Consider the following 26819-nt stretch of genomic DNA (forward strand, 5'->3'; position numbering starts at 1 on the left):
GCTTGGAATAAGAGGACAGGCGGATGGGATCTGGGAGACATCGACCCACTGCAGGTGAGACGATGCTGAACTCAGCCAGTGACATTGAACATCACAGAAAAATCCCAAAAGTGACCCTGTGTTGATTCGGATCCAAGACCCGGTGATCCAGAGCGGACGGGAATGTTCCTGCCCAGTCCTTACGTAAGCAAAAGGACAGAAAGACACCTTTACTGTGTTTTAAACACAGTAAAGGTGTAATACTTATTATATTTATATACAAGCAACCCCTGAAAAGTAGCTGTGTTATCTGGTGGGGTCCAGTCCCCTCAAAGTTCCCCTGAGAAGCTGCTGTGAGATGTTTCAGTGCATGGAGGTGTGGTCCGGGAGCGAAGGCTCAGGTAGACACACCTGAAGGCCCGGGGCCGGATTCACAAAACATTCTTAGGAAAAAAAAATCTCCCTAAGTGTCATTATTTTCTTAAGAAGAAAAAAGAGAAGAAGTCATATTCTCCAAAAAAGTTCTAAGTATTTTCTCAACTTTCTTCTTAAGTTTCTTCTTAAGAAAAAACTTAAGAATAAATGGTATTCTTGAAATAAAAGTTCTCAAATTTGTTCTTGACTTTTTTCTTAACTTAACTTCTTTTGAACAAATTTAGACTAGTAGGTCATAGTTTGAGGATATACTTTGTAATTAATTACACAAAGAGCCTGTTAACTGTTTGTTAGCATGTTAGTTAGCGTGGTAGTTCATTATTATTTATTTTCCCCAATAGTAATTTTTTTTGCACATTAATCTCATCCACCATAACCTTGAAAAGTTCCTGCATCTCTTTTTCTCCTTCTCCATGTTTAGTGAGTGACTGACTGTTAAAAGACGCAAACTACCTGTATAAATGTTGTTTGTTGGGCATGCAATGCAATGACATATTTTAAGAAGTTCTTAAGTAGGAAAAATAAGAAATTTGTAAGAAATGACAGTTCTTAAGACGGTTCTTAAAAAAATATTGAGGAATTGCACTTAAGAACTTTCTTATGAACTTCTTAATTTTAGATCTTAAGACATTTCTTAAGATCGTTCTTAAGAACATATTGGTGAATCTGGCCCCTGGTTTTCCTTAAACAGACCTAAAGTAATGCTGCTTTCTATTGTTCTGCATATCTTTGTGTCTACTGTGGTAACATGACCACACTCACATGGGTGCGTTGCTCTGGCAGAGGACGCCCAAGTCCTGCTCGCACTCCGCGGCAGCAGCTCCTCCACAAGGTGCGGGGATGCAGGCGGGAGGGAGCGGCTGCTCGCCGCCCAAACCCCCCGACGCGCTGGACTCATCAGCGGGCGTCTCCTCCTTCACCTCCGGAGAGAGCTCTGGGAGCAAGGTGCTCTGTGGAGCTGCAGGAGAGACAAGAGCATGTCCGTGATACGTCCGCCTGAGCGCCGTATCTGCCGAGCAAAACAACGAGTGATGATACAAAAATCTGCTCTGACCTTCACATGTGCCTGCTGGAGTTTCACTGGTCTTTTTCTCCGAGAGATCGCTGCTGTCCGACTCAGGAAGTCCTTCACCTGAAAGTTGTAAATATAGTTTAAGTTAGAGAGACAAAGAAAAACCCAGCAGGCTCGGAGGAAAAGCCAGAACGAGAACACCCACTTCTGACTCCGAGTTCAGCCTCTGGTTCTTTGCCTTCGTGCTGCTTCTCCTCATCTTCAGCCTCCACCATCTGAAGCTCTTGTTCGGCTTCTTTAGCCTGCAGGAACGAGAGAAAAAGACCTGCCAGGATGCAGACGGACAACCTCCTCTGGAAATACAAACTTACAGAATAAATGTCACCTTCTGTCTCCACTGAGGCTGAGTCAGGGTCCCGGTAGGGGAGCACACTTCCTGAGCCTCGAAGGACAGGTTGGTCTGAGGATGAAGAGCAAACTAAATATAGCACAAGGATAGTAACGGGTGACATGCAGACATGCATGATGAGCAGAGACTTTCTGAATTCACAGTAATCAGGCTGCACAGTTCACATACTCCTTCTTTGCAAGAAAAACAACAAACCCAATCAGAAACCTGCTGCAGTGTCACTTGAAGAAGCCCAATTTAGTCTCGTTAGTCTGAGCGAGATGCAAAAATGGCGCACACCTCAACATGTGTGATGACAAAACTTTACACTGCATACAAAACACTCCAAGTCAAGTAAGCAGCAGCGGAGCTCCCATGCGGCGGCTCACACGGTTACCTGATTGAAACACACGATATATTGGGGCGTAACAACAGAATAGACAGAAGCAAAGACGGGCTCCTGGGGGAGAAGAGACAGGACCGAGGCTCAGGCTGTTGGAAACAATCTACATCTTCACTGCGTGGATGGAGGAGGATCAGTGGAAAACCTTACCCAGCACTGAAGGCTGACGCTGTCGAGACGAGGGCTTTCTGACTCCTCCTACAGGTGGACAGGAGGCCACACAGGGGAGAGGGAAACACAATCATGCATTAAAAGTCAAATAAACAGCTGCATTAACACTGATAAAGAGGTGTGTGTTATAACTAAGACTTTCAGGTCACACAAGGTTGACATGCAACCACCGAGTAATCAGCGTGTTTGCATTCCTTATCACGGGAGACAGTCGGTTTCATCCCAGCGTATAAACACTGACTAGTCTCGGTATAAGTCCCAGTAACCCGAGGGCTCATCTAAAGACATCATGCACATACCAAATCCATAAAGCTGCTGCAGAGATTCTATATCTGGTGTCAAAGGCACGACAAACAGCCGAGTCCACACTGGTCGTTCTCCCATTTGGATTTAAAACCGGCCGGGGGACTGAACCCACTAACCCTCCACGTGACAGGGAAGGTTTTCTCAAGAACCTGCGACTATTGGGCTGGTCTGTCATATCCTCAGACTGCCAATGATCTTATATAACAGAACCTTTCAGGTGGCAAGAAATGCAGTGCAAAATTAACCAGAAATGATCTCCTGATCTGAGTCGATGCTGGCGAATTTTCCCTTTTGAAACAAACAGCAACTCTAAACTATTAGTTAAACTACCAAGAGCATGTGATGTATTATCAGTACTCGAGTTGAGGGGGGATGGCATCCCCCCTGAAATAAAAACGGTCAAAATCATCCCCCCTTTCCATCCCTTATGTCATTTCATCAATGAATGTGGTTTTACTGCTATTTCAACATTTAGAGTCATCACCAAAAAAAATAAAACCAGAAAAATAACTTATTTGACAATTTTCACCCGTTTCAAGTAAATTTTCACTTGAAATAAGTAGGAAAAATCTACCAATGGGACAAGATTTATCTTCTCATTACAAGCAATAAAATCATGTTCCACATGCAGATTTACTTACTTTAAATGAAAATCTACTTGAAACAGGTGAAAATTGTTGTTTTTTTTCCAGTGATGAGTCTTGTTTTAAGTGTAATGAGATTTTTTTACTAAAATGATAAATTTTAACTAGAAATAAGACAAATATTCTTGTTAAGACTTTGAGTTTTTGCAGTGATCCATTTCACTTATCCTGTGAAGGACAGAGTCATATTGATAAGTTCAGAAAACTGTTTTTTATTTTTGTGTTTTGATGTATTTGATGTAAGCCCAGTGGATATTTAAAGCTTACAGAAGGCTGCATTTAACTGCTGCTATGTCATTCCTGCAGTATTTCTGCAGGTGTTTTGATCAGTGCTATTATTTGTAATATATTATATTATTTGTAATCAGCACAAATTATCTGTCCCCATATGACGAAATCCACCCTCCCCCCTGATTTTTTTTTTACAACTCGAGTACTGTGTATTATGCAGCTAACTTGCAGAACAATTATGCAAAGCTTTGAACATCACAGCTCAGCTCTGCATACATGTATGTACCCACAAGGTTGGCCCTTGCTGTGTAAACCACACGCTGGTTATAATCCATCACAGCTGATAGCTGCAGCCCAACCGTCTGTAGAGCAGAAGCTACACCGGGGAGGATAACGCATCATTTAACAGTTGAAACACTGCAAGAGCTTGTTCTAAATGTAATGAAGATTTAATAAAGACTCAACAACGAGGCGTAAGCTGCAGCGACGGACCCGTAGCTGTTTGCAGCTGCATCCTACTTGATGTTGATGTGGAGATGCTGCTGTAACATGCAGAGGTGTCACGTTACTGAGCCGTTTTAGCCTGGATGTATTTGTTTCCTTGTTGAGACTCGTCCAGAGTTGACAAAGGAACTAATAAAGACTCGGATCAGTAAGCAGAATCGATACTACCTTCAGTATCAATGTTACAGAGTCCCATACCTAGTCAGAGAATTGGAGCTTGTTCACATATGAAAGCTTTTAAGCCACAAAATTGAGCTTCAATTAAATGCCTTGTAGAATCAAAAAGGTACCAAACAAAGATCTACCTTTCTTGTTTAAGTACAGGAATGTCTCAGAAAATTTGAATATTGTGATAAAGTTCTTTATTTTCTGTAATGCAATTAAAAAAACTAAAATGTAATACATTCTGGATTCATTACAAATCAACTGAAATATTGCAAGCCTTTTATTATTTTAATATTTCTGATGATGGTTTACAGCTTAAGATTCCCAGTTTTTTTCAAATTTTTTGAGATGGATTGAGGCTTGCAATATTTCAGTTGATTTGTAATGAATCCAGAATGTATGACATTATTAGGGCCCGAGCACCTTCAGTGCGAAGGCCCTATTGTATCTGTAGGAATTCTTCGCGTTATTATTATTAGGGCCCGAGCACCTTCAGTGCGAAGGCCCTATTGTATTTGCAGGAATTTTTATTATTATTATTATTATTATTATTTTCCTGACAAAGTGAAGGCCTTTTTGCCCCCCTTAACATGCCCAAAAAGTCACCAAATTTTGCACCCTAGTCAGGCCTGGCGAAAAATTTGATATTTAAAGGTTTGCATTAATGGGCGTGGCAAAATGGCTCAACAGCGCCCCCTTGAAAACTTTGTGCCTCAAGCCCCGCGATACGGTTTGACATACATGCACGAAAATCGGTACACACCTGTATCATGGGACAACTTAAACAAAAGTCTCTTGGGGTCATGCCCGAAACCGAACAGGATGTCGGCCATTTTGAATTAGTCGTGTCATTTTGGCGAAATTTATGCCATTCCTTCAAAAGTTAATTCAGCCCGAACCGTAACGTTCCCCCAAGTGTGTTATACATCAAAATGTGCGTCTCCATCCTCCGACCCCACGCATTACTTTTCTCTTTCGAAAGCGTTACCGTGGCGACGCTAGACGCCAAAAAGCGTGCCCACCCTTCATCTGATTGGTTCAGACAGAAAAAACTTTGCGCCTCAAGCCCCATAATACGCTTTGACGTACATGAACGAAAATCGGTACACACCTGTATCATGTCGCAACTAAAAGAAAAGTCTCTTGGCGCCATGGCCGAAACCGAACAGGAAGTCAGCGATTTTGAACATTCTGCATTAATCGTGTAATTTTGGAGCAATATATGCCATTCCTTCGAGAATTAATTCAGCCCGAACCGTATCGTGAACCCAGATGTGTTATACATCAAAATGTGCGTCTCCATCCTGCGACTACACGCATTACTTTTCTCTTTCGAAAGTGTTACCGTGGCGACGCTAGACGCCAACAAGCGCACCCCCCCTTCATCTGATTGGTCCATATTTGATAGTTCCCCAAAAGGCACCAAATTTGGCATGCAAGCCAGGCCTGGTGATAAATTTGATATTTCATGGTTGGTATTAATGGGCGTGGCAAAATGGCTCAACAGCGCCCCCCGGAAAACTTTGTGCCTCAAGCCCCACAATACGGTTTGACGTACATGCACGAAAATCGCTACACACCTGTATCATGGCACAACTTAAAGAAAAGTCTCTTGGAGCCATGGCCAAAACCGAACAGGATGTCCGCCATTTTGAATAAATTGTGTCATTTTGGCGAAATTTATGCCATTCCTTCGAGAGTTAATTCAGCCCGAACCGTATCGTGCACCCAGGTGTGTTATACATCAAAATGTGCGTCTACATCCTGCGACACCACGCATTACTTTTCTCTTTCAAAAGTGTTACCGTGGCGACGCTAGACGCCAAAAGGCGCGCCCCCCCTTCATGTGATTGGTCCATATTTGATAGTTCTCCAAAAGTCACCAAATTTTGCATGCAAGCCAGGCCTGGTGATAAATTTTATATTTCATGGTTTGCATTAATGGGCGTGGCCTAACGGCTCAACAGCGCCACCTTGAATACTTTTCTCTGCCATAACTTTTGAATGGTTTGACATAGAGAGTCGTGGGTGGTGTCATCAGATTCTGTATGGAGTCCTTGACCTTCATTGGCCTGAATTAGCCCCGCCCCTTCTTCTGATTGGTTGTCCCTTTTTTCTGCTATAAACTTTGAATGGTTTGACATAGGAAGTCGTAGGTGGTGTCAAGGGACTCTGCAATGAGTCCTTGAGCTTCTTTGGCCTGAATTAGCCCCGCCCCTTCTTCTGATTGGTTGTCCCTTTTTTATAATAAAATCGCCACGAGCCGCCAGTCGCTCTCGCGCTGACTCCCGCTTCCTGATTCAAACGTCTGCCGGCCCCGCCCCCCGACCAATCGGTGGCGAGTAGGGTGATGACGGCCCCGCCTCCCGACCAATCAGTGGCGCGGAGGGTGATGACGGCCCCGCCCCCCGACCAATCGGTGGCGAGTAGGGTGATGACGGCCCCGCCCCCCGACCAATCAGTGGCGAGTAGGGTGATGGCGGCCCCGCCCCCCGACCAATCAGCTCCCTGTAATGTGGTGACGTCAGAAATATTCCCAGCTCAGCCCGGTTACAACCTTGGCAGAATGGTTACAGAAAAAGTAATAATTAAAATAGTTGGGTTTTACTAATATTTATAACTTACAAATATTTTAAAAAATTAGAAAAAACAGCTCCAGACTTACATTACTAAATATCGATATGTTGGTCTCTCCTAAGTCAGTAGGTCAAATAGAAATGAGAAGCTGAGTCTTAGCTCAGCCAGAGTGTTCCCGTCTTTGGAGTCAGAGATCAGAGTTCGATTCCCGCAGTATCCAGACTTTTTTGTCAGCAATTTTTTTTTTTCTACATCAATATGTGCGTCCCTGTCCTGCAACGACGCACATTACTTTTCTCATTTAAAAGCGTTACCGCGGCAACGCTAGACACCAAAAAGTGCGCCCACCCTTCATCTGATTGGTTCAGAGGGAAAAAACTTTGAGCCTCAAGCCCCATAATACGGTTTGACGTACATGAACGAAAATCGGTACACACCTGTATCATGTCGCAACTTAAAGAAAAGTCTCTTGGCGCCATGGCCGAAATTGAACAGGAAGTCGGCCATTTTGAATTAATTGTGTAATTTTGGCGCAATTAATGCCATTCCTTCGGCAATTAATACGGCCCGAACCGTAACGTGCATCCAGGTGACTTATACCTCAAAATGTGCGTCTCCATCTTGCGACTACGCGCATTACTTTTCTCTTTCAAAAGTGTTACCGTGGCGATGCTAGACGCCAAAAAGCGTGCCCCCTTAATCTGATTGGTCCATATTTGATAGTTCTCCAAAAGTCACCAAATTTTGCATGCAAGCCAGGCCTGGTGATAAATTTGATATTTCATGGTTTGCATTAATGGGCGTGGCAAAATGGCTCAACAGCACCCCCCGGAAAACTTTTCTCTGCCATAACTTTTGAATGGTTTGACATAAAGAGTCATGGGTGGTGTCATGGGACTCGGTATTGAGTCCTTGACCATAATTGGTGAAAATTAGCCCCGCCCCTTCTTTTGATTGGTTGTCCCTATTTCCTGCTATAACTTTTGAATGGTTTGACATGGAGAGTCGTGGGTGGTGTCATCAGACTCTGTATGGAGTCCTTGACCTTCATTGGCCTGAATTAGCCCCGCCCCTTCTTCTGATTGGTTGTCCCTTTTTTCTGCTATAACTTTTCAATGGTTTGACATAGGAAGTCGTGGGTGGTGTCATTTCTGATACTTATGGGGGGCGGTGGCCGTGAGTGCGAGGGCCCGTTCATCGCTGCTTGCAGCTTTAATTATTATTATTATTATTTTTCTGACGAAAGGAGGGCCTTTTTGCCCCCCTAAACGTGCCCAAAAAGTCACCAAATTTTGCATGCAAGGCAGGCCTGGCGAAAAATTTGATATTTAATGGTTTGCATTAATGGGCGTGGCAAAATGGCTCAACAGCGCCCCCTTGAAAACTTTGTGCCTCAAGCCCCACGATACGGTTTGACGTACATGCACGAAAATCGCTACACACCTGTATCATGGCACAACTTCAAGAAAAGTCTCTTGGAGCCATGCCCGAAACCGAACAGGAAGTCGGCCATTTTGAATTAATTGTGTAATTTTGGCGCAATTTATGCCCTTCCTTCGGCAGTTAATTCAGCCCGAACCGTAACGTGCACCCAGATGTGTTATACATCAAAATGTGCGTCTACATCCTGCGACACCACGCATTACTTTTCTCTTTCAAAAGTGTTACCGTGGCGACGCTAGACGCCAAAAGGCGCGCCCCCCCTTCATGTGATTGGTCCATATTTGATAGGTCTCCAAAAGTCACCAAATTTTGCATGCAAGCCAGGCCTGGCGATAAATTTGATATTTCATGGTTTGCATTAATGGGCGTTGCCTAACGGCTCAACAGCGCCCCCTAGAATACTTTTATCTGCCATAACTTTTGAATGGTTTGACATAGGAAGTTGTGGGTGGTGTCATGGGACTCTGTAATGAGTCCTTAAGCTTCGTTGGCCTTAATTAGCCCCGCCCCTTCTTCTGATTGGTTGTCCCGATTTTCTGCTATAACATTGGAATGGTTTGACATAGAGAGTCCTGGGTGGTGTCATCAGATTCTTTATGGAGTCCTTGACCTTCATTGGCCTGAATTAGCCCCGCCCCTTCTTCTGATTGGTTGTCCCTTTTTTCTGCTATAACTTTTGAATGGTTTGACATAGGAAGTCGTGGGTGGTGTCTTTTCTGATACTTATGGGGGGCGGTGGCCGTGAGTGCGAGGGCCCGTTCATTGCTGCTTGCAGCTTTAATTGTTTTTGTAATTGCATTACAGAAAATCACAATATTCTAATTTTCTGAGACAGTCCTGTAAGGATTAAAGTGAGAGTTGAACCCAAGGACTTTCCCATCATTACCAGCCTCTGCAGCCTCTACAACCAACCGTCTATGCAGCAAACATCTGTTTTACAATGAAGCATAAAACAAGTGAAAAGGAGGCTCAGTCTGTGTTGACAGAACAACTTGACATTTCAATCTTTAAAAAGAGTTGAATTATTTGTTGAGATGTCATCCTTTTGTAAACCATAGTTCATCTACCTGTCTATTCCATATCTCCCCCTCATGACATCCATGCATGCTTTGTACTGTAATCCTACCGCCGTAGGACTGTTACACAAATGTGTCTGCTCTTTCAGACGGATAAAACAAAGATAGAAACTTAAGCATGTGGCAAACAGCTGCACGTTCTGCCTTTTAAAGCGACAGGACGATGTTCTTCTCACCACACTTCTGCTGGCGTCGGCCGTTCCCTGCAGGTCCGATGTGCTGTCTGCCAGGACGACCTGAACCTTTCCTTCCTCTGCCTTCCTCACACTCTCCTGCTCTTCCCCAGTCCTTTAGGACAGATTCACAGCAACATAAAACACATGTCAACACAAAAAAATAAACTATAATATTTGTGCATATGATAAAAAAACTCAGGATTGTCATTGTCCAGAATATACGGTGCGTTACAAGTAGGCCTGTGTTGAAAAAAATCGATTTCCCAATTCTAAATCGATTCTCATATTAATTCCTAAAAATCGATTAATATGTCTAAAGATCGATTTTTTTTTTGATTTTTTTTATTTTATTTATTTATGTTTTTTTTTTGTCATCATTACAACTTTTTTTTTTTTTTTTGTTTTGTCCCCAAAAAAGGAATGTTTTGTTGGACACGAGAATAACTGGTGCCATATTTTTGCCTTTAAATATGTTTAAAGGTATGAAAACATTAAAGTGTTATAATTGCATAAATTGTCTATATTTCATTACTTTATATACTGTCTTGGGGTTACATTTGCAAAAAATGCTAAAAACCAAAATAGACCGAAAATGGAACAAATAAAAACGGAATGTGGGAAAAAATAAAAGCGATTTCATCCGTCTCTGTTTCCTCCCTGGATCTGTTTGGTAATTCTGACCCACATGATGTTTCTGAAAGCAGTTTTATCAGCATTCTGGGAGCTGATTGGTCCTTACAGCATCATTAACTGCCAATACTTGCTGTTTAATCTCAATATAATACTAGTATTAATGTGTTGCAGAACTACAGTCATATAATTCACGCAACAGCTCAAAAAACAGTTTTAATAACACTAACCCAAATCAATATCGGAATCGAATCGGATCGAATCAAATCTTGATAATTGATTCTGAATCTTAAGAATCGGAATCGATTCTTGACATTTGAATCGATCCCCAGCCCTAGTGACGAAGGTTTAACATTACTTACTGGACTCTTGCAGTCTCAGCTAAGCTGTTTCCCACGGAGGGAAAGCTCTGTTCCTGAGGTATCTGACAGGGGTTCCCCTCCCGAGGAGCATCCTGGTCTGATAAGGCATTTACTGGTGTACAGGCAGTAGTTTCCCTCCTCTGAGCCCTCTGCCTCCAGGGAGCAGCAGCTCCCTCCACGCCCGAGGCCACGCGTCTCTCCCTCTGTGGAGCTGCAGAAATGTCTTGGCTTTCAGTGTCCTCCGTCCTCTCGGCTCCTCCGCCGCCTTCACCGTTCTGCTCGTGGCTGAGCGGCGCGTCCAGCTGACCGCCCTCCGTCCGGTACCACTCTGAGCCTGCAGAGCGGCTCTTCTTCAGGATTCCCTTCAAAGCCGGCTCGGGGCTGTGCTGAGGGTCCTGCTCGGTCGTAGCAGGCTGCGTGGCTCTGTGCGGGCCGGCGTCGGCTCTTGGCTGCGAGAGACGCACCTCGCTGGGTTTCAGGTTGACAGACGAGGCCTGCTGTCTGTCAGTCAGAAGCGGGGACAAGCCGAAGGCGGGGAGCTGAACGGGGCCCGTCTGGAGCTGAGATGAGACCAAAAGGTGACGTAAAACATGTCAAATGTGCAATCAGATTACTGTATTTTCTGGACTATAAGCCGCACCTGCATATAAGCCGCATCCGCTCTATTTAAAAAAAAAAAGATATGAAAGCCGCAGATATTTATGTTGTTAGATTAGATATTTACTACATGTACAGAAGGATTTTGAACTGTAAATGATGTACATGTTTGTACCTAAATAGATCCTTTCCTAACAGTGTCTTTTAACACGACAGCAACTTTGCTGATTAAAACGGGACAGAACGAAGAGAAAATAAACAGTATTTATTTATCTATTTATCTGTTTGAAATCTGCTTCTACCTACTTCTATCTGCTAAAGAAAAAGTAGCGTATTCTTCTTTGCATTTATTTTGTCTTAGCTTTTATTCTAATTCCGGTTAGAGCGCCCCGAGCGGTGGAAGAAAAATCCACAGAATAGCCGCACCTTTGTATAAGCTGCATGGTTGAAAACCTATGAAAAAAGTAGCGGCTTATAGTCCAGAAAATACGGTATATGAATATTAGATGCAGGGTCGTCAATTGGGTATGGCAAGGTTTGGCAGCTGCCACACCTTGGCTCCAGGGGAAAATGTAAATGTTTGTTTTTTAAATAAATGTATGGAATTACTCTGTCTATTTCTATTGATTAATACATATAAAATAACTACAAATGCAAATCAGAACATTATCAATTTCACTAGGTATTATCTTTCCCAACACTTGTATCTCCCCCCTCCCATATCTTGAAATGTGATGTCCCAGCGTCCCTGACGACAGTGGTCGCTATCAATCTCGTTTTTAGGGCACTTTGCAGTGTTACTAACTTACCAAAATGAAAAGGAAGCAGGCAACCCTGCATTTTTTTTTTTTTTTCAAAAGAAGGCAAGTGATGGGTCCAATGTTGCCCCAGCAGCAGAGGGAGAAGGACCAGGTAGCGAAAGCGAGAGTCAGGCTATTAACGAGGCTGTTAGCCACCCCATGTCCACGTGATATTGTTGCACTGACTTAGTGAATGAAGTGAACAGAATGAGTTAAATTGCATTTGTCAGATATGCTTTTTCTGCTCTCTAACTCTACCACTTGCTGTCCATGGTGCCGAAAACGGATGCGTTTTGCGTAAAGGCCCATTGACTGAATTGATCAACACGTTGTTAAAGTGCAAAGTTCAAATTTTTTTGACCACGCAGATAAGCTACATAGCAGACCTCTGTGATGAGTATTTGCCGGGCATGTTGATTGATACTGTAGTTAAGTTCTGTGACTCGTAACCTTGCCATACCTTAGCTTTGACTGAATTGACGCCACTGATTAGATGTGAGCTTAGCAACCTTTTTAACTTGATTTGCTTCTCCCCTCTCACCTGACCGACCTCTTCCACAGTGATGGGCTGTGTCCGGTACCGGGCCCCCTTCTGCCGTCGTCTCTCAGGGGTCCCGTCAGAGGGACCGGCCCCCTGCCTCCCAGGCAGGGACAGTTTGTTGAAAAGGGCCAGTTTCTCACTCATGCTCATCTTGCTGCTCTCATCGGAGTCCTCCACCGGCTCAGCCTGCACAGAGTCGGCCTCCGCAGATGTAGGAGCTGCAGGTGCTGCAGGAGCTAGAGGGGCTGGAGGGGCTGCAGGAGCTGGAGGAGCACTACCAATTCCAAAAATGAAAATAAAAATCAAGACAAAAACAGTCAAATGTGTGCAATCATGTCATCAGAATCTGACATTTCTTCATATCATTCATCTGCTCACTAAACAGTCACACTGCACACAACCAGGGGTGCAGATCCGATGTCAGGATTGGGGGGGACACCAACGTGATTTAAATTTTTTGTCAATATGCAACTCATACCATGCCATAAATTTGTAAAGGCTCGGCAAAAAATACTGCACAGGGAATCATTTATTGTGCTTACCTTTCTTGTTTATTTGTCCTAAACAGCCAACAGTGTGTGTCACTGCTTACTTAACTTAACTTTTATCCTATGGGACTACTTTATGCACGATCAATTGATATATGGATGAAATATGGAGCCCTAAACAAGTTGTTTAAACTAACTGATCATGTTTTAACACAGTTATGGTGGTAAACAGTTCTAAAAAAAAAAAAAATAACCCATTGCTTTCATTCTGTAAACCTCAAAACGCACCGTGGATGTATTATTGTTTTAGAAATATATTTTTAATAAATATTCTACGTATTTAACCTTTAAGTCTGAAAATACATTTGTTCAATTTTGAATAATTTAGGGTATTTTTATTGGGGGGGACAATTCATGTTTTTCAGAAATTGGGGGGGACATGGGGGGATCTGCACCCATGCACACAACCCATATTTATTCCCAATAAAACATTTAAAGGGGACCTATTATGGCATCTAATACCTATTTTAAACAGGCCTTGAATGTCTTAAAAACAAGCTTTTGATTTTTTTGCTAAATAAATTAGAAATTCAGCCTCTGAGCCATGTCTTTATCTTCCCAGTCTCTAACCTCATTATCTATGCAGGATTCTGAGTGGGCGGGGCTATGATAATGAGGCTCTGTGCTGATTGGCTGCCTGAATGACACGATACAACACCGCTACGGAAAAATGTTAGTTGTGGGTGTGGTTTCACGCATCGGAGGCCAACCGATGTAAATCGCGCCCGTCGTTACATAAAGACGGGAGCAGAATCTGAACGGCTCGTAGATCCACATCACACTGGACGGCTCATCCGGGCTGCTGTACAGACACTGCAGAATTTGGTTGTTTTCCTCCTTCTCTGAGTTGGCAGGCTGAGGGGAGACCACTTTATATATGTTAAAGCATGAAAAAACGTGTTTTTCATAATAGGTCCCCTTTAAACAACATATTGGATGCTGAAACTGAGACATTTTGAAGTTTCGTGGAAATATTAGTTCAATTTGAACTCGATGGCAGCAACACATCTCAAAGAAATTGCATCAGAGGCAAAAGGCTGGAAAAGTCAAAAATAACCAGAGGATCATTTAATAACTAATCAGGAAAAAAAAAAAACAGTAACATGACATGGGTATAAATAGAGCATTTCAGAGAAGTCGCTTGGATATGAAGATGGGCAGAAGTTCACCAATCTTCCCCAAACGTTTTTTAAAAAGTGTGGAACCATTTTAGGAAAATGCTCCTCTGTGAAACTGTGGGAACTGTAAAGATCCCGCCATCTACAGAGTGTAACGCCATCAAAAGATTTAGAGAATCAGGAGGAATCTCTGTGTTCAAGGGAAAAATGCAGCTTACAGCTCTAACGTGAAAAGAAGCAGCCAAAGGTGCCCATGGTCTAGAAATGCTGCCGTCTTCTCTGGACCAAAGCTCATTTAAAACGTTTTGAGGCTAAAATTTAAAACTTCTGTTTTAAGATGACTCGAAATTTGAATTTATTTCAGGAAACATGGACACCGTGTGCTGCAGACTACAGAGGACCACATGCTGCATCCATGTCAACAGCAAAGCTTCACAGGGAAGAGTCCAGGTGCTGAACTGGCCTGCCTGCATCCAGACCTTTCACCTATAGGAAACACTGGAGCACCAGTAAAAGAAAGGTCCAGCGACGAAGGTCCAGGGCTGATGGGTCGCTTTAATCCCACATTAAACAAGAACTCATGATTCTATATAACTCTCCATACTCACTCAGGCATATGAATTTTCCTTTTTTCTTTGTTCCTAGAATTTTAAAAGGTTGGGAAAAGATCATTTTAATTTAAAGCTCCATCAGATTGGAATAATCTTCCCCTCTTTTTGCGTTCTATTACCTCTTTTCATTGTTTTAAGTTGGCATTATATTCTCATCTTAAAACAAATTGCCTATGTTTTTAATGTATTAATGTATTTTTTGTGTCCTTTTCTATTTATTTGTATTTATTTATTTTTCTTTTCTCTCCGTTATGTTATATTTATCTCATTGTTTCGGTTATTCAATTAGTCTACTTTGTAACTAAACTTATGTGGGTAGGGGTTGTTTGTGGGAGGGGGTGAGCAAGATGTCTGTGTTTGTTTTATGTCATGTATGTCTGTACTGTAATGTAATATATTGTAATGTTGTATGTTTTATGGGACCCCCTTGAAAATGAGATGTTACATCTCAAGGGGCTATCCTTTAATACATTCTAAGTAATTCCTCTCCTCACTTCCCAGATGTTTAGCCACGGATGTTGAAAGGCGAGAAGATGCCACACAACGGTAAATATCACCATGTACCAACTTTTTTTTTTAGATGTGTTGCTGCCATCAAGTTCAAAATTAGGAAATCTTTTCCATGAAATGCAAATCATTGTCTTCTGTTTTTATTGATGTTTTATACAGACTGAATAGACCAACATTTATACCAACTTGGTTTGAATTTGGATTGTATGTTGCAGTCATTGATCGGTAGGTTGCACTGTGTAAAAGAGTTCAAGGTTCAATCTGATCTGTGTAAAAGTGGCATCGTGGTGGTGTTGGAGTTCAGATTAGACTAAAACCAGCAGTGACACCCCCCCTCACCTGACTGCAACCATTCCTTCACAGGTGACTGGCTGCGTGAGAGCGTGCTCGTCGTTGCCACGGTGCGTCCTGCGTTCAGGACAGGGGCCGGCTGGCCGGGGCCTCAGGGGCGCCGAGGCCTCGGGGGCAGACTTCTCCAGCTCCTGCAGAGGAGGCGGGAAACTCATTAATGTCACCTCATCATTAGCAGGAAGCCGGTGTGAAGCTCTCAGGCTTCAGTCGACAGCCTCCACCTGCTGGGACCAAAACAAAACTCCTGATGGCCGCGGTTTTATTTGTCCGAGGGACAAGAGGGAGGGAGGGGAAGTGGCATAACGCTCCAAGCTGTGAGGTGGAGCATCTCAGATATTTGCTATGTGCCAGCCCAACAGGCCGCAGCGTAACCAGAGACCGGCGGCTTCAGTTACCCTCCCGCCTCCGCAGCTCAGCAGGCTAATTATAACACAGATGCTGCTCATTAATGGCACTGCGGCGTCTGGTGCGTTTTCACCTGATGCTTCCGCGCTGAAATATTTCACCTTCCGTGTGAAACGAAAGCCAGAACTGTTTCAGTTCTGCACTTGTCACGGGAGAGATGTTGGTTTCTCTTTTTAAGCAAACTGAACCCAGATAGCAGCTGTTGAACTACCTCGTGTGCTCAGCTTGAGTTCTGCGTGATCAGCGCCGGATCACCCAGCTGAAAGGTGATCAGCTGAGGTGCCCGCTGATGACTGGTGAAGAGTTTTCCTCAGCTGTTCGATATACCTCCCAACATAAAACATCAGCTTATGTAGAAAAGAGGTTTCATTGTTTTTTTCCCCCTGCATGGTCTCTAACTGGCAAGTCGCGGTGGGGCCTAGGAGCCAGTTTCACCAGCACAAACTTACTTTAAACAAAGACATCTTGGCTGCCACGCTCATGCTGGATCGGTCATCCGTTTTTACATCCACTGTGAGAGAGAAAACGTAAATCAGCAAGTGGAAAACAGAATAAAGTGGAAAGTGTGACAACAGATAGAAATAAGTTGAGACAGCACTAAAGACAGCTGCTTCCTTCAATTATTTCAATGTTCTACCACTTTAGGTTCTACCTGCACAATGACTAGGTTCAATTTTTCTTTTAGCTGTAATTTCTCCTTTAGAGCATCATTTGCTTTGAACCTTCTGTTTTAGATCTCTTAAAGTTGTCTTCCCATCTTTTCCAATAGTTCAAACCCCTATGAAGTGAAATTATCCTACATTTGTTACAAAAACATAGAAATATTTGTATTGTTTTTGTTTTTTTTGGTAAAATCTTTCTGATCTCTACCTCAACTTGTTTTCTGTAACACAAAATGTGCTTTTTTTTTCCCATAACCTTTTAAAATGTATGCACATTTTAAGTAATTAAATACTGCATTTATACTTCCATTTAATTAAACAATGGTTGGAAAGGCTCATTTCAGGCCATTTGGTTTAAAATTAAGACTTCAAATGTCCAAACTGCAATAAAAGGTCTGTGTTTTGTCCTGCGGTTTGTTTAAATGGTGCTGTAAACTCTGAGTGAACTGATCTCTACTTAGACTTTTAATCTTTTTATGGTGGAGCTCAAATAGAAGTAGGACTGACTTCAAGTGCACATGGTTTGTCCGATATAAATCTGTCATCAGTGGGAAGATTCCACATTGTCAGCCTACAAATAGAACGAAGTTCATTTCCGAGGATGGTCAATGAATTTATTGACGCAGCTTGGATGTACACACACAATAACAAATATGTAAATAAAATCTTATGTGACTTTGGATCCTGTTTCTTTTATATTGGGTCAGATATGGCGTCTAACATGCTCTTTGTCGGGTTTTTAACCCACAAATGTGACAGTGAAACACACAGAAGTGACATATGAGGAGAAAACAAGCAGGAGACAGTTGTACCTTTCTCTTTATCCCCCGCTTCTGCATCCAACAGCCTAGAAGAAGTAAAGGGGGAAAAAAGTACAATATGAGGCCAGTGGTTGACGTATGAACACGCACTGACGAGGACTTTAATCTTGTCTCTAATTTTCAAAGCCCTTTAGTTTCCAGCTCAGACAGAGAGCATAGTGTGTCACATTTGCATTCTCAAAGTCATGACAGACAATAAACTCATGCAAAGCAGCCATCTTTTTTGGCCTTTCCTTTTTTTTTATGTAAAGCTGCTGAGCTTTTCACCCCTCAGCTGGAGGGTTGAAGCCAAATCCAGCATAGACTGTCACAAGTTTTGAAGTCAGGTAACTAAAATACATTATTTCATTTCCATTTATTCCGATCATGGAAATATGCAAACAAAAGAAACAAATAAGTAAAATGACAACACAATCAAAAGCATATTCCATAACCAGAAAGGAGCAGGAAGAAGAAAATCTTATTATACCTGCCCTCCCTCAAAACAAAATTGAACAATGATAACAGATGGTCTGCACAATTACTTAGTTAATATCACAAGAAAAGAAAAACAAGAAAAGAAAAGATAGATTGTCTGTCTCCATACGCATATATTATACATTTTGACTATTTCATCCATACATTGCTATTTTTTTCTCTTTAAATTTATTTTTAAACTGAAATATGTTTATACAGCGCTTTAAATCATAATTTAATGAATTCCATAACTTAATTCCAACAATTGAAATGCTCAACTGCTTTAGAGTTGTTCGGGCAAATAAATGTTTAAAATTAAATTTTCTACGACTATCTTCATTGTTTGAACTGAAAGTAAACATGTATTGTAAGTTTTCTGGTAATAATTTACATTTAGCTGTGTACATGATTGTGAGTGTCCGAGTGTTTATTGAAAGTCAACAGCTGGATGTTGAATAATACGTTTTTTCTATTAATTGTTATCAAAAGAACACTTTACATAAAAAACAGACTGCTTCCAAGTGCAGGTGTTCTAAGCCGCACCGGACGTCTCGTCTACCGTTTCCTCGGGAGTGGGCCCCTACCCGCTGCTCTCCTCCATCTCATTGGCTGTGATTGGCTGTGTCCTGAAGCGTTCGCCGCTCTTGCGACCCCCACTTGACCCACCAGGAACGTAGCGGCGGGTGCGCCGCCGGCCCCCGTCCGAGCCGGTTTTCCCGGCCAGGTCCAGGGAGGATGTGGCCCGCCCCGTCTCAGGGCTGCTAGCACCCACAAACACGAAGGAAGCGAAGAGGAAGGGGAAGAGAAGAGGATGCTGAAACAAAAGCAAATACTCTGACACAGGTACACAGTCTGCGTCACACACGTGCAGGTGACCCTACGCTTTCTCGGGCTGCGCCGCGCTCTCCGTCTGCTGCAGAAGGGCGCTTCTCAACTGGCCCACCGACACCCGAGTGCGGAGCTGCGGGGCATCGTGCCCAACAGACACATGGTGCCCCTCCCTACCCGGCGTGCTGGCAGAGTCCTGGTAACCCTGCCTGGAGGGGGGTGGGAATGAGGGGAAGCAGGTGAGGATGCAGGAGCGTGGAACGTGGGGGGACCAGAACTCTCATAATCAAAGAACAGTCGTGAACCTTCCCATCAGATGATGCAGAGGAAGATGCGCGACCCCGGTGATGAAAGCTGCTATGCTGCGACTTTGCTCGGGGATGAAAGCCACTGCCAGTCGTCCTCCAGCGATACCAGCTCTCAGATTGCGTGTCAAGTGAAACTGTCCAACTGAGACAGTAAGTACAAGAGAATAATCGGAGTGGCTTTGAAATCCCCTGATGGGACTTTTGGTTTTGGTTTTAATGATCGGTAAAGACCTCGGAGTAATTGGCGTAATCAAGGATGTGTGCTGGAGGAGAGGAGGATGACTGGCTGGAGGGATTTACACTTCAAATCTCATCTCATTAGAGCAACACAAGGAAACTTTTGCCTTTATTTTGGTCACTATGGCTCTCTTTTCCTCGGATCTTACTCCGTTGGATTTGTGAGCCAGCTTCATCAGTGTTGCTATGTGAAATGCCACCATAAAGAGGTACAGTGTTGCCACAAGAGACGACCAGACGGGAGTCTGAAGTCAAAGTGGGTTCTGTTTGTGCTTTTATGTTAGATTCTCAGAGAACCTGATCAAATGTTTCCACTGAATCGTCCCCCCGAGGTCAGAGTTACAACATGGAAACTTTTCTGACTTAACAATCCAATGACTACTCGCATCCACAAAGTAAACATTAAGCCACACACTGTAAAGGAAGAAGCATCAGCCACGTGACCCACTGGCTTTTTTTGTGATGAGTGGTTTTGAAGCTTATTTTTCATGCTTTTTTTCATAGACTCTAAAAACAATGCTTAATGGTTAAAATAGTGCTGGGCGATATGGACCAAAAGTCATATCTCGATATTTTCTAGCTAAATGGCGATACTCGATATATATATATCGATATTTTTTCTGTGCCCTAATTGGGGTTTCCCCCAAAGCATTATAGCATAGCATCTCTGTTAGCTTCATTTTTTTCTGAGGCAAACCCTTAAAAAAAAAAAAACAGTCAGTTTTAATACAAAGCCTCCTGCCAAATGTCACACAGGTACCTCTATTGAGGTCTGGACAATGTCAAAATGTATAAAACAAATGAAATAGAAATAAAAATAAACTGCCTGCATATATAGAATAAAAATGCTTCTTGAATAAAATAAAACAAATGCATAACAATTAAATTAAAATACACTGTGCAATTAATACAATGTAGACAGTAACAGGCAGACTTTTTTCTTCAAGTCAATTTGTCACAAAATAAGCTATATCAAAATCATAAAAAAAAAAAAATTTAAATCGATATAAACGATATTGTCTTGTACCATATCGCGTTTGAAAATATATCGATATATATTAAAATCTCGATATATCGCCCAGCCCTAGGTTAAAACAATGCTGCTGGCAGATGTTTTCAGCCAAATTTGCCATTTCAGATGTTTCGGTTTAATGTATAAATCAATTGTCATATGTGGCTGTTATTATTCCACTAATTTCCTGACTAACATTTGGTATTTAACTCTGGAACCAAGCTCCAAGCCCTGTGACTACCACTTCTCAAACGTGCCCAAAATTAAATTATATTTGTGGAACAAGGTTAAACACAGCTTTCCCGGTGGTTATTAATATGATGCCACGCTGGTGTAGTTGCCAAATTCCCACAATCCATTCTTCTATTTAGAGACAATACAGAGCGCCTGTGCTCGTGTCAAGGTGAAAAAGCTGAAAGCAGGAGACAAGTGTCATCGGGGTTATGTGGCTGGAACGTAGTTTTATTGCCGTTTGGACAATTTAGGCCCAAAGCACCTGCTCTCCCAAGGGGCCATGCAGGAAGACGGACACTTTCACTGACCTGCGTCCACGCTGCAGCGTCTCCAAACAGAGATGTGCTGGCTGACCAGGATGATTGGCCGCCAACGGACCGGTATGGATGCCCCACCTGCCACCCACGACACACACCATGAAGACATGACTTACCTTCTCGAATGGTTGACCTCTGCAGGAGCGTCTCCCCCCATTCCATTGGTAACTTCTTGTGTTCTCCCGTTTACATTTTCATCGTCTGAGTTCAACGCCCCTCTGTGAGACCTGGTTACTGCTTCAGGATCCTCTTTCCCATTCCTCCTCACCCACTTGGAGGGAAGCTCCTCAGAGCCCCCGAAGCGTTCAGCCAGCTCTCGCCTCCGCTCTGCCTTGTAGCGGGCAATCCGCTCTGCTCGGGGCTCCAGGACTGGGTTCTCCGTCGCATCCATGTCCATCAGAGGTATTCAGGGGTTTGTCTGCTCCTCAAGTAGATGCAAAGCATGAAGAAAGGACCAGCAGACCTCCACTGTTCAGCTGTAACAAACCACGGATAGCAGACTTTCTTGGAGTAGAATTCAGATTCCATCAGCCTTGGAGACTTGTCGCTTTTCTTTGCTTATAGATCCATTAGTGAGGGGGTGGAAATCAATCTCCTCTTCAGCGAGATGTTGCCTCTGAAAGAAATAGAAAACAAAGTAATACTAGACTGTCCCATTAATGGAGATATTGTGGTTGGACTGGTCTTTAGACAATCATTATTTGTCTACTAATAACTGCTTAGAACAGCGTTTCCCAACCCTGGTCCTCAAGGCCCACTGTCCTGCATGTTTTAGATGTTTCCCTTCATCATCACACCTGATTCTAATTAATGGTCCTAATGAGCTTGTCATCAAGGTCTGCACAACTCTCTTTATGCTCCAATTTAAAAATTACATACAAGATCTTCCTTCTTCTTTTCATAATTTCTTTTGTGTTAATTCCGATATTCATTCTTATGCCACAAGGCACAAAGATGATTTTAATTTACCGTTTTGTAGAACATGGAAATATCAATCTTTCATCACTTACAGAGGCCCCCACTTGTGGAATTCACTCAATAAATCTCTTAAATCATCAATATTGGCAAGGATGCCAATATTCAAAAAACATTTAAAGAACTTTCTTATTGTTTCATCTTTGTAATGTTCATTATTTGATCTGAGTTACATTTTCTTGTGTTTTTTTTACTCTCCCTTGTGTAGCTTTGTTTTGTTTTTTATTCATATATGGAAAGGATTCTATATAAGCCACCAGGCTTCTTCCTTTCCTTGCATGTTATTTCATTGTTTTTTATTTTTTGTTCATATTCGTCTTATATTGCTAAATAAACTAAACTAAACTCTGTTGATGACACAGCCACTTGTATCACGTTGTGTTGAAGCAGGGAAACATCTAAAACATGCAGGACAGTGGGCCTTGAGGACCAGGGTTGGGAAACACTGGCTTAGAAGTTCCGACTGTGGGACATTTGGAGGATTATTGCGCAGGAAAGGCACGTCTGCTGGCTTTGAGAGATATTTCATGACCTGCTGGCATATTTTCATAAATTTGAATGGCATACACAATGTTACAGCTAGGGAAAACTGTGGACAGCTATGGAAAAAAACTAGAAAGAATTATAACAGTAGGACTGGTCTTCCACAACGATGCCACCAACTAAATGTGCATTTTTATTTATTTATTTATTTCCTCTAAGCCCACCTCCTTTCCTCGTTCTCTGCTGGATGTAAGATGACCTGCACCAGCCTGCAGCTCCAGCCAGTAGTCTCCTCTTGCACTGAAACTCAACACCCCACTCAGCCCCACTCTGGGTCCCGGCCTCGTGGCACACAACCGCCAAGGTTGCTGCTCTTTTCCACCAAACTTCACTTGACTGAAGTTGCAAGAAGCCTCCACTTTCTCATCCATATACAACAGGACACATAACTGCTTTTAGTGTTTTAACGTCAACACAGAGCATTTCATCCACCTAAAACGAAGACTTGACCCTACTGGCTATGGTGCCAAATTTGTTTAAGCACAGATATGATGACTGATTTTAGAAATATAGTGTTCCCAGGCAACATAGATACACATACAACCAAGAAAAGTCTGAGGTTGCTAACAACAAGAAGAAAAGCTGAACCTGTAAACCATATATAAATAGCACTAACACTGTTGCACAGTTTGCATTTAGCCGAGGCAGATATTCATCGCCACATCATGAGTGACGATGTGGACTTACAGATATGTACAAACATAAATGTGTGTATGCATATGTGCGCGTGTTTTCCAAAACTGTGGACGTCAGCATTCCCGCTGCAGGAGGCACAATGGAGCCCGAACAAAGAGGTGGGAGCTGCAGACTTAGTGCACCAGATGGATCTGCTGCAGCTGCTGAATGGAACTGTTGGCCGCAGAGTTCACAGAGTAAAAGATCCCACTTTTGATCGGTGTCACTCCAACTCTGCTGAGAAACTGAGCACTACTGATGGGAGTTATTTCAAAAGAAAGATTTAAGTCCACTAAAGGCTGGTATAAACCATGAGAACTTAACAGAGCTGGACTGTACAACCAGCTCATAACCTGTTGTGGTCACAAACACCAGCACATCTGCTTTAGGCAACAACTTCCATCCAACCAGGACAGAGGAGCACACCTCTCTGTACATGGAGAGCAAAACATCCCCAGTCTCACTAATGCCACTTTCATTTCTGTTATTTTTGTTGGTAAGAGTCAGTAAGAGTCCAGCATGGCCACACTTTTTCAAAGAACAAAAGTCATGTGACAAGCTGCAGGATTGTCGATTGGAAGGAGAGAATGCATCGAGGCTCAACGGGGATCATAGGCTTCTAATCCAACAGCATGAGTTGACACAAACTTGAAATACAGCCAGTGGATGGGAGCAGGACTAGCTATTTTCCTCATGTCAAGGCTGTAAACTTTGATCGTAATAATCAAAATTCAGGCAAATAAAACAAAAGGCTGATATTTACTGAATTAAAGTATAATTCAAGCGTTTTAGTCCTGGCTTTCCTAAACACACACAAAGATCCAACCATTATAGACCTTATTACTCAACTGAACCCTCATTGTTTCACTCAATATTTGGAAATTACTGCCATAAGCACAGCTGGGTGTCTGGACAAGCAGTGTAAACCAGATTGAAGGCCAAGAATAAGCCCCCGACCAATTGCATCTACCCCGCTGATACCTGCACTAAAGCCCGCTGTTGATCTCTGTAATTCAAGGACCAATTCCCAGAGGAAGTTTTGGGATGGCACAAAGGTCGTCTGTCATAATAAATCGTTAATGTAAATGTGTTCCTGCAGGATTGCATGATCCAGGGTTAGATTAACTGTTGAGCCTCTAACTCATGTCTGCTTCAGAGGCATGTGTCGGAAAGGCTAACAGGAAGAGCAGCTTTCTCTCAACCTTCTCATGCACCCCCCTAATCCACTCATCAGCTTCCAGTAGGATGGAGTACAATAACACCAGGCCAGTCCCATTTATACTACACATACTATATACATCACACCTAATGTCTGTTCAGAAAATTCAACTTCTATCACTGGTGAGAAAGTGAGTATTGGACCATTCCTACATTTTCTTTAAGACACGTGATCATATGCAGTGGCTCGTGAAAATGGGCAGTTATATTTTATTTTTTATTATTTTTAGAGGAAAATAACAATACATTATGTTTTACACCAGTGTTTCCCAACCTCGGTCCTCACGTCCCACTGTCCTGCATGTTTTAGATGTTTCCCAGCTTCAGCACACCGTGATACAAGTGGCTGTGTCATTATCAGAATTGTGCAGGCCTTGATGACAAGCTAATTAGGACCATTAATTAGAAACAGGTGTGATGATGAAGGGAAACATCTAAAACACATGGACAGTCGGTGCGTAAATTGTGCGTAAAACGCGTAAAACCCCCAAAATATTAGACAATCTATAATAGTAAATAAATAATCGCGCAAATAAATACGATAATAACTACCTTTTAATTCATAACTCAAAGCAAGGGCATCGCAGCTACACTCTTCTGTTCAATGCACCGCATGAACTTGACCAGGTCACTCTACAGGTGAATGATCGTACCGAAGCACTTGAGAGGACTTAACTCACAATTTAGTCCGAGATGTCGCCTAGTCTTTACTGTAAATGTTCTTGTAGAAATATAGCTTGTAAAGTTAAGTAGTGGTTGTGTACTTACGTGCGCGGTCCCTCCCCACTGGTCCTTTACGCGCAGAGCGCTCCAAATGTAGCCAGAGCCGCAGCTGCGGAGCTCGCAGTGTTAAGGGGACAGAGTATAAATAGATTCCCAAACCCTGGGACGCCCCTTGCGCCGAACACAAGTGAGCAGTGAATGCAACGGGTTCTTTCTTTCACGGGGCTGGGGTACAAATGTGCTCGTCCAGTTTTTACCAGCAGGCTCGTGTCCAGCTTTTCAGGGTCCCTGTGCAAGAATCTGTTTGGGGGAAGTCACCTGAGCCAGAATAGTTACATATTGGGGACATTTTAGTGGATAATATGACTTTATAACCTCATATTTGAAAGAAAAAAGCTATAGTTTGGGGTTTTTGGTCTTAGTTTGTTTTTTGTTTTTTTTTTTTGGGGGGGGGGGTCTTTTTTATCCTGTTTTAAGTCGTGTTTGCTTGTAACTGGTTTGCTTTACTTCCTGTTTTAGTTTGAAAGTCCATGTTTAATTCATTCATTTTTTCAACTGAATATTCCGAGTTTACACTCATACTTCATTATGTACACTTTTTATACAGCACTCACCACTTATCCCATGGTGTGTAAATACATACACTCACCACTTCTTTAGATATACCAGGGGTCCTAAAGTGGCTAGTGATATATAGTGAGTATACAGGACTGTCTCAGAAAATTTGAATATTGTGATTTTCTATTACAAAAACAAAAATTTCATACATTCTGGATCCATTACAAATCAACTGAAATATTGCAAGCCTTTTATTATTTTAATATTGCTGATCATGGCTTACAGCTTAAGAAAACTCAAATATCCTATCTAAAAAAAAAATTAGAATATTCTGGGAATCTTAATCTTAAACTGTAAACCATAATCAGCAATATTAAAATAATAAAAGGCATGCCATATTTCAGTTGATTTGTAATGAATCCAGAATGTATGACATTTTTTTTTTTTTTTTTTTTTTTTTAAATTGCATTACAGAAAATAAAGAACTTTATCACAATATTCTAATTTTCTGAAACAGTCCTGTATATTGTCTTCTCTTTTCCCTTTTTCCTTCAGTCTGTCTGTTTTGCTGCTTTGTTATGAATCTGCTGTACTTTCTGTGTAAATGGCCAGTTCTGTTGTCAAATCTGAGTTTTGTTTTTGGATTTTGTGTCATCCTGCCTGGCGGGGAAGCATTTTTAATCCCCTGGTTCTCTTATCAAAGGAAACAGCGTTTTTATCCTTATATTATTGTTATTCCTCCTGACCTCCTGCATTTAGGTCCTCAGCCCTTGAAAAGTGATAATAACCACAACAAATACAATTCCCGACTTTGCAAATTGAGAAATTGTGACTTTACAACTTGCAAATTTGTTTAAGAAAAAGAAAAATATTCATAGTAAATAGTTAATAGTAAAGTCATGGCTAAAACTTCAAATTTGTCATTAATATTATTCAACATCTAAGCAAATAAAACTAAAAATGTTGTACTTTTGGGTGAACTGAACCTTTACAGAGAACATAGGAACATAGGGAGTACTTAAAAAGACGTTATATTAAAAGAGAAAGAGTAACTTTATGAACAATTTTTGCTCACACATGGAAGGATGTGGAAAACCAAAGTGGTGATTTTTGTCCTATACTGTTCTAGTCACCATTTGTACAAAACAAACACCATATTTACTTACCATATTGATTAGCACCAGGACACCCTTGATTACAGCTCAATGACTGACTTGGACCTGTGATCATGTGGTTTGGACACTCAGGTGGAGAGAGGAGCTGCAGTGT

At 42.2% G+C, this 26819-nt stretch overlaps 1 protein-coding gene across 1 annotated transcript in view; it reads right to left on the bottom strand.

The window, feature by feature from the left end:
* Positions 1-25155, bottom strand: part of svilc (supervillin c) — a 43444-nt gene extending 18289 nt beyond the window's left edge. The window contains exons 1-16 of the mRNA XM_061712599.1: positions 25038-25155; positions 20975-21474; positions 18804-18959; positions 18507-18680; positions 17458-17492; positions 16433-16494; positions 15567-15709; positions 12441-12714; positions 10503-11062; positions 9511-9622; positions 2368-2415; positions 2212-2274; positions 1812-1886; positions 1632-1728; positions 1469-1546; positions 1177-1372 (exon numbers count right to left, since the gene is read on the bottom strand). Coding sequence (XP_061568583.1) covers positions 1177-1372; positions 1469-1546; positions 1632-1728; positions 1812-1886; positions 2212-2274; positions 2368-2415; positions 9511-9622; positions 10503-11062; positions 12441-12714; positions 15567-15709; positions 16433-16494; positions 17458-17492; positions 18507-18680; positions 18804-18959; positions 20975-21255 — 2354 coding nt within the window. The 5' untranslated portion in view covers positions 21256-21474; positions 25038-25155. The remainder of the gene's footprint in view (positions 1-1176; positions 1373-1468; positions 1547-1631; positions 1729-1811; positions 1887-2211; positions 2275-2367; positions 2416-9510; positions 9623-10502; positions 11063-12440; positions 12715-15566; positions 15710-16432; positions 16495-17457; positions 17493-18506; positions 18681-18803; positions 18960-20974; positions 21475-25037) is intronic.
* Positions 25156-26819: the final 1664 nt, after the last annotated feature.

Source organism: Cololabis saira, chromosome 21 (assembly GCF_033807715.1).
Source record: "Cololabis saira isolate AMF1-May2022 chromosome 21, fColSai1.1, whole genome shotgun sequence".
Classification (NCBI taxonomy): domain Eukaryota; kingdom Metazoa; phylum Chordata; class Actinopteri; order Beloniformes; family Belonidae; genus Cololabis; species Cololabis saira.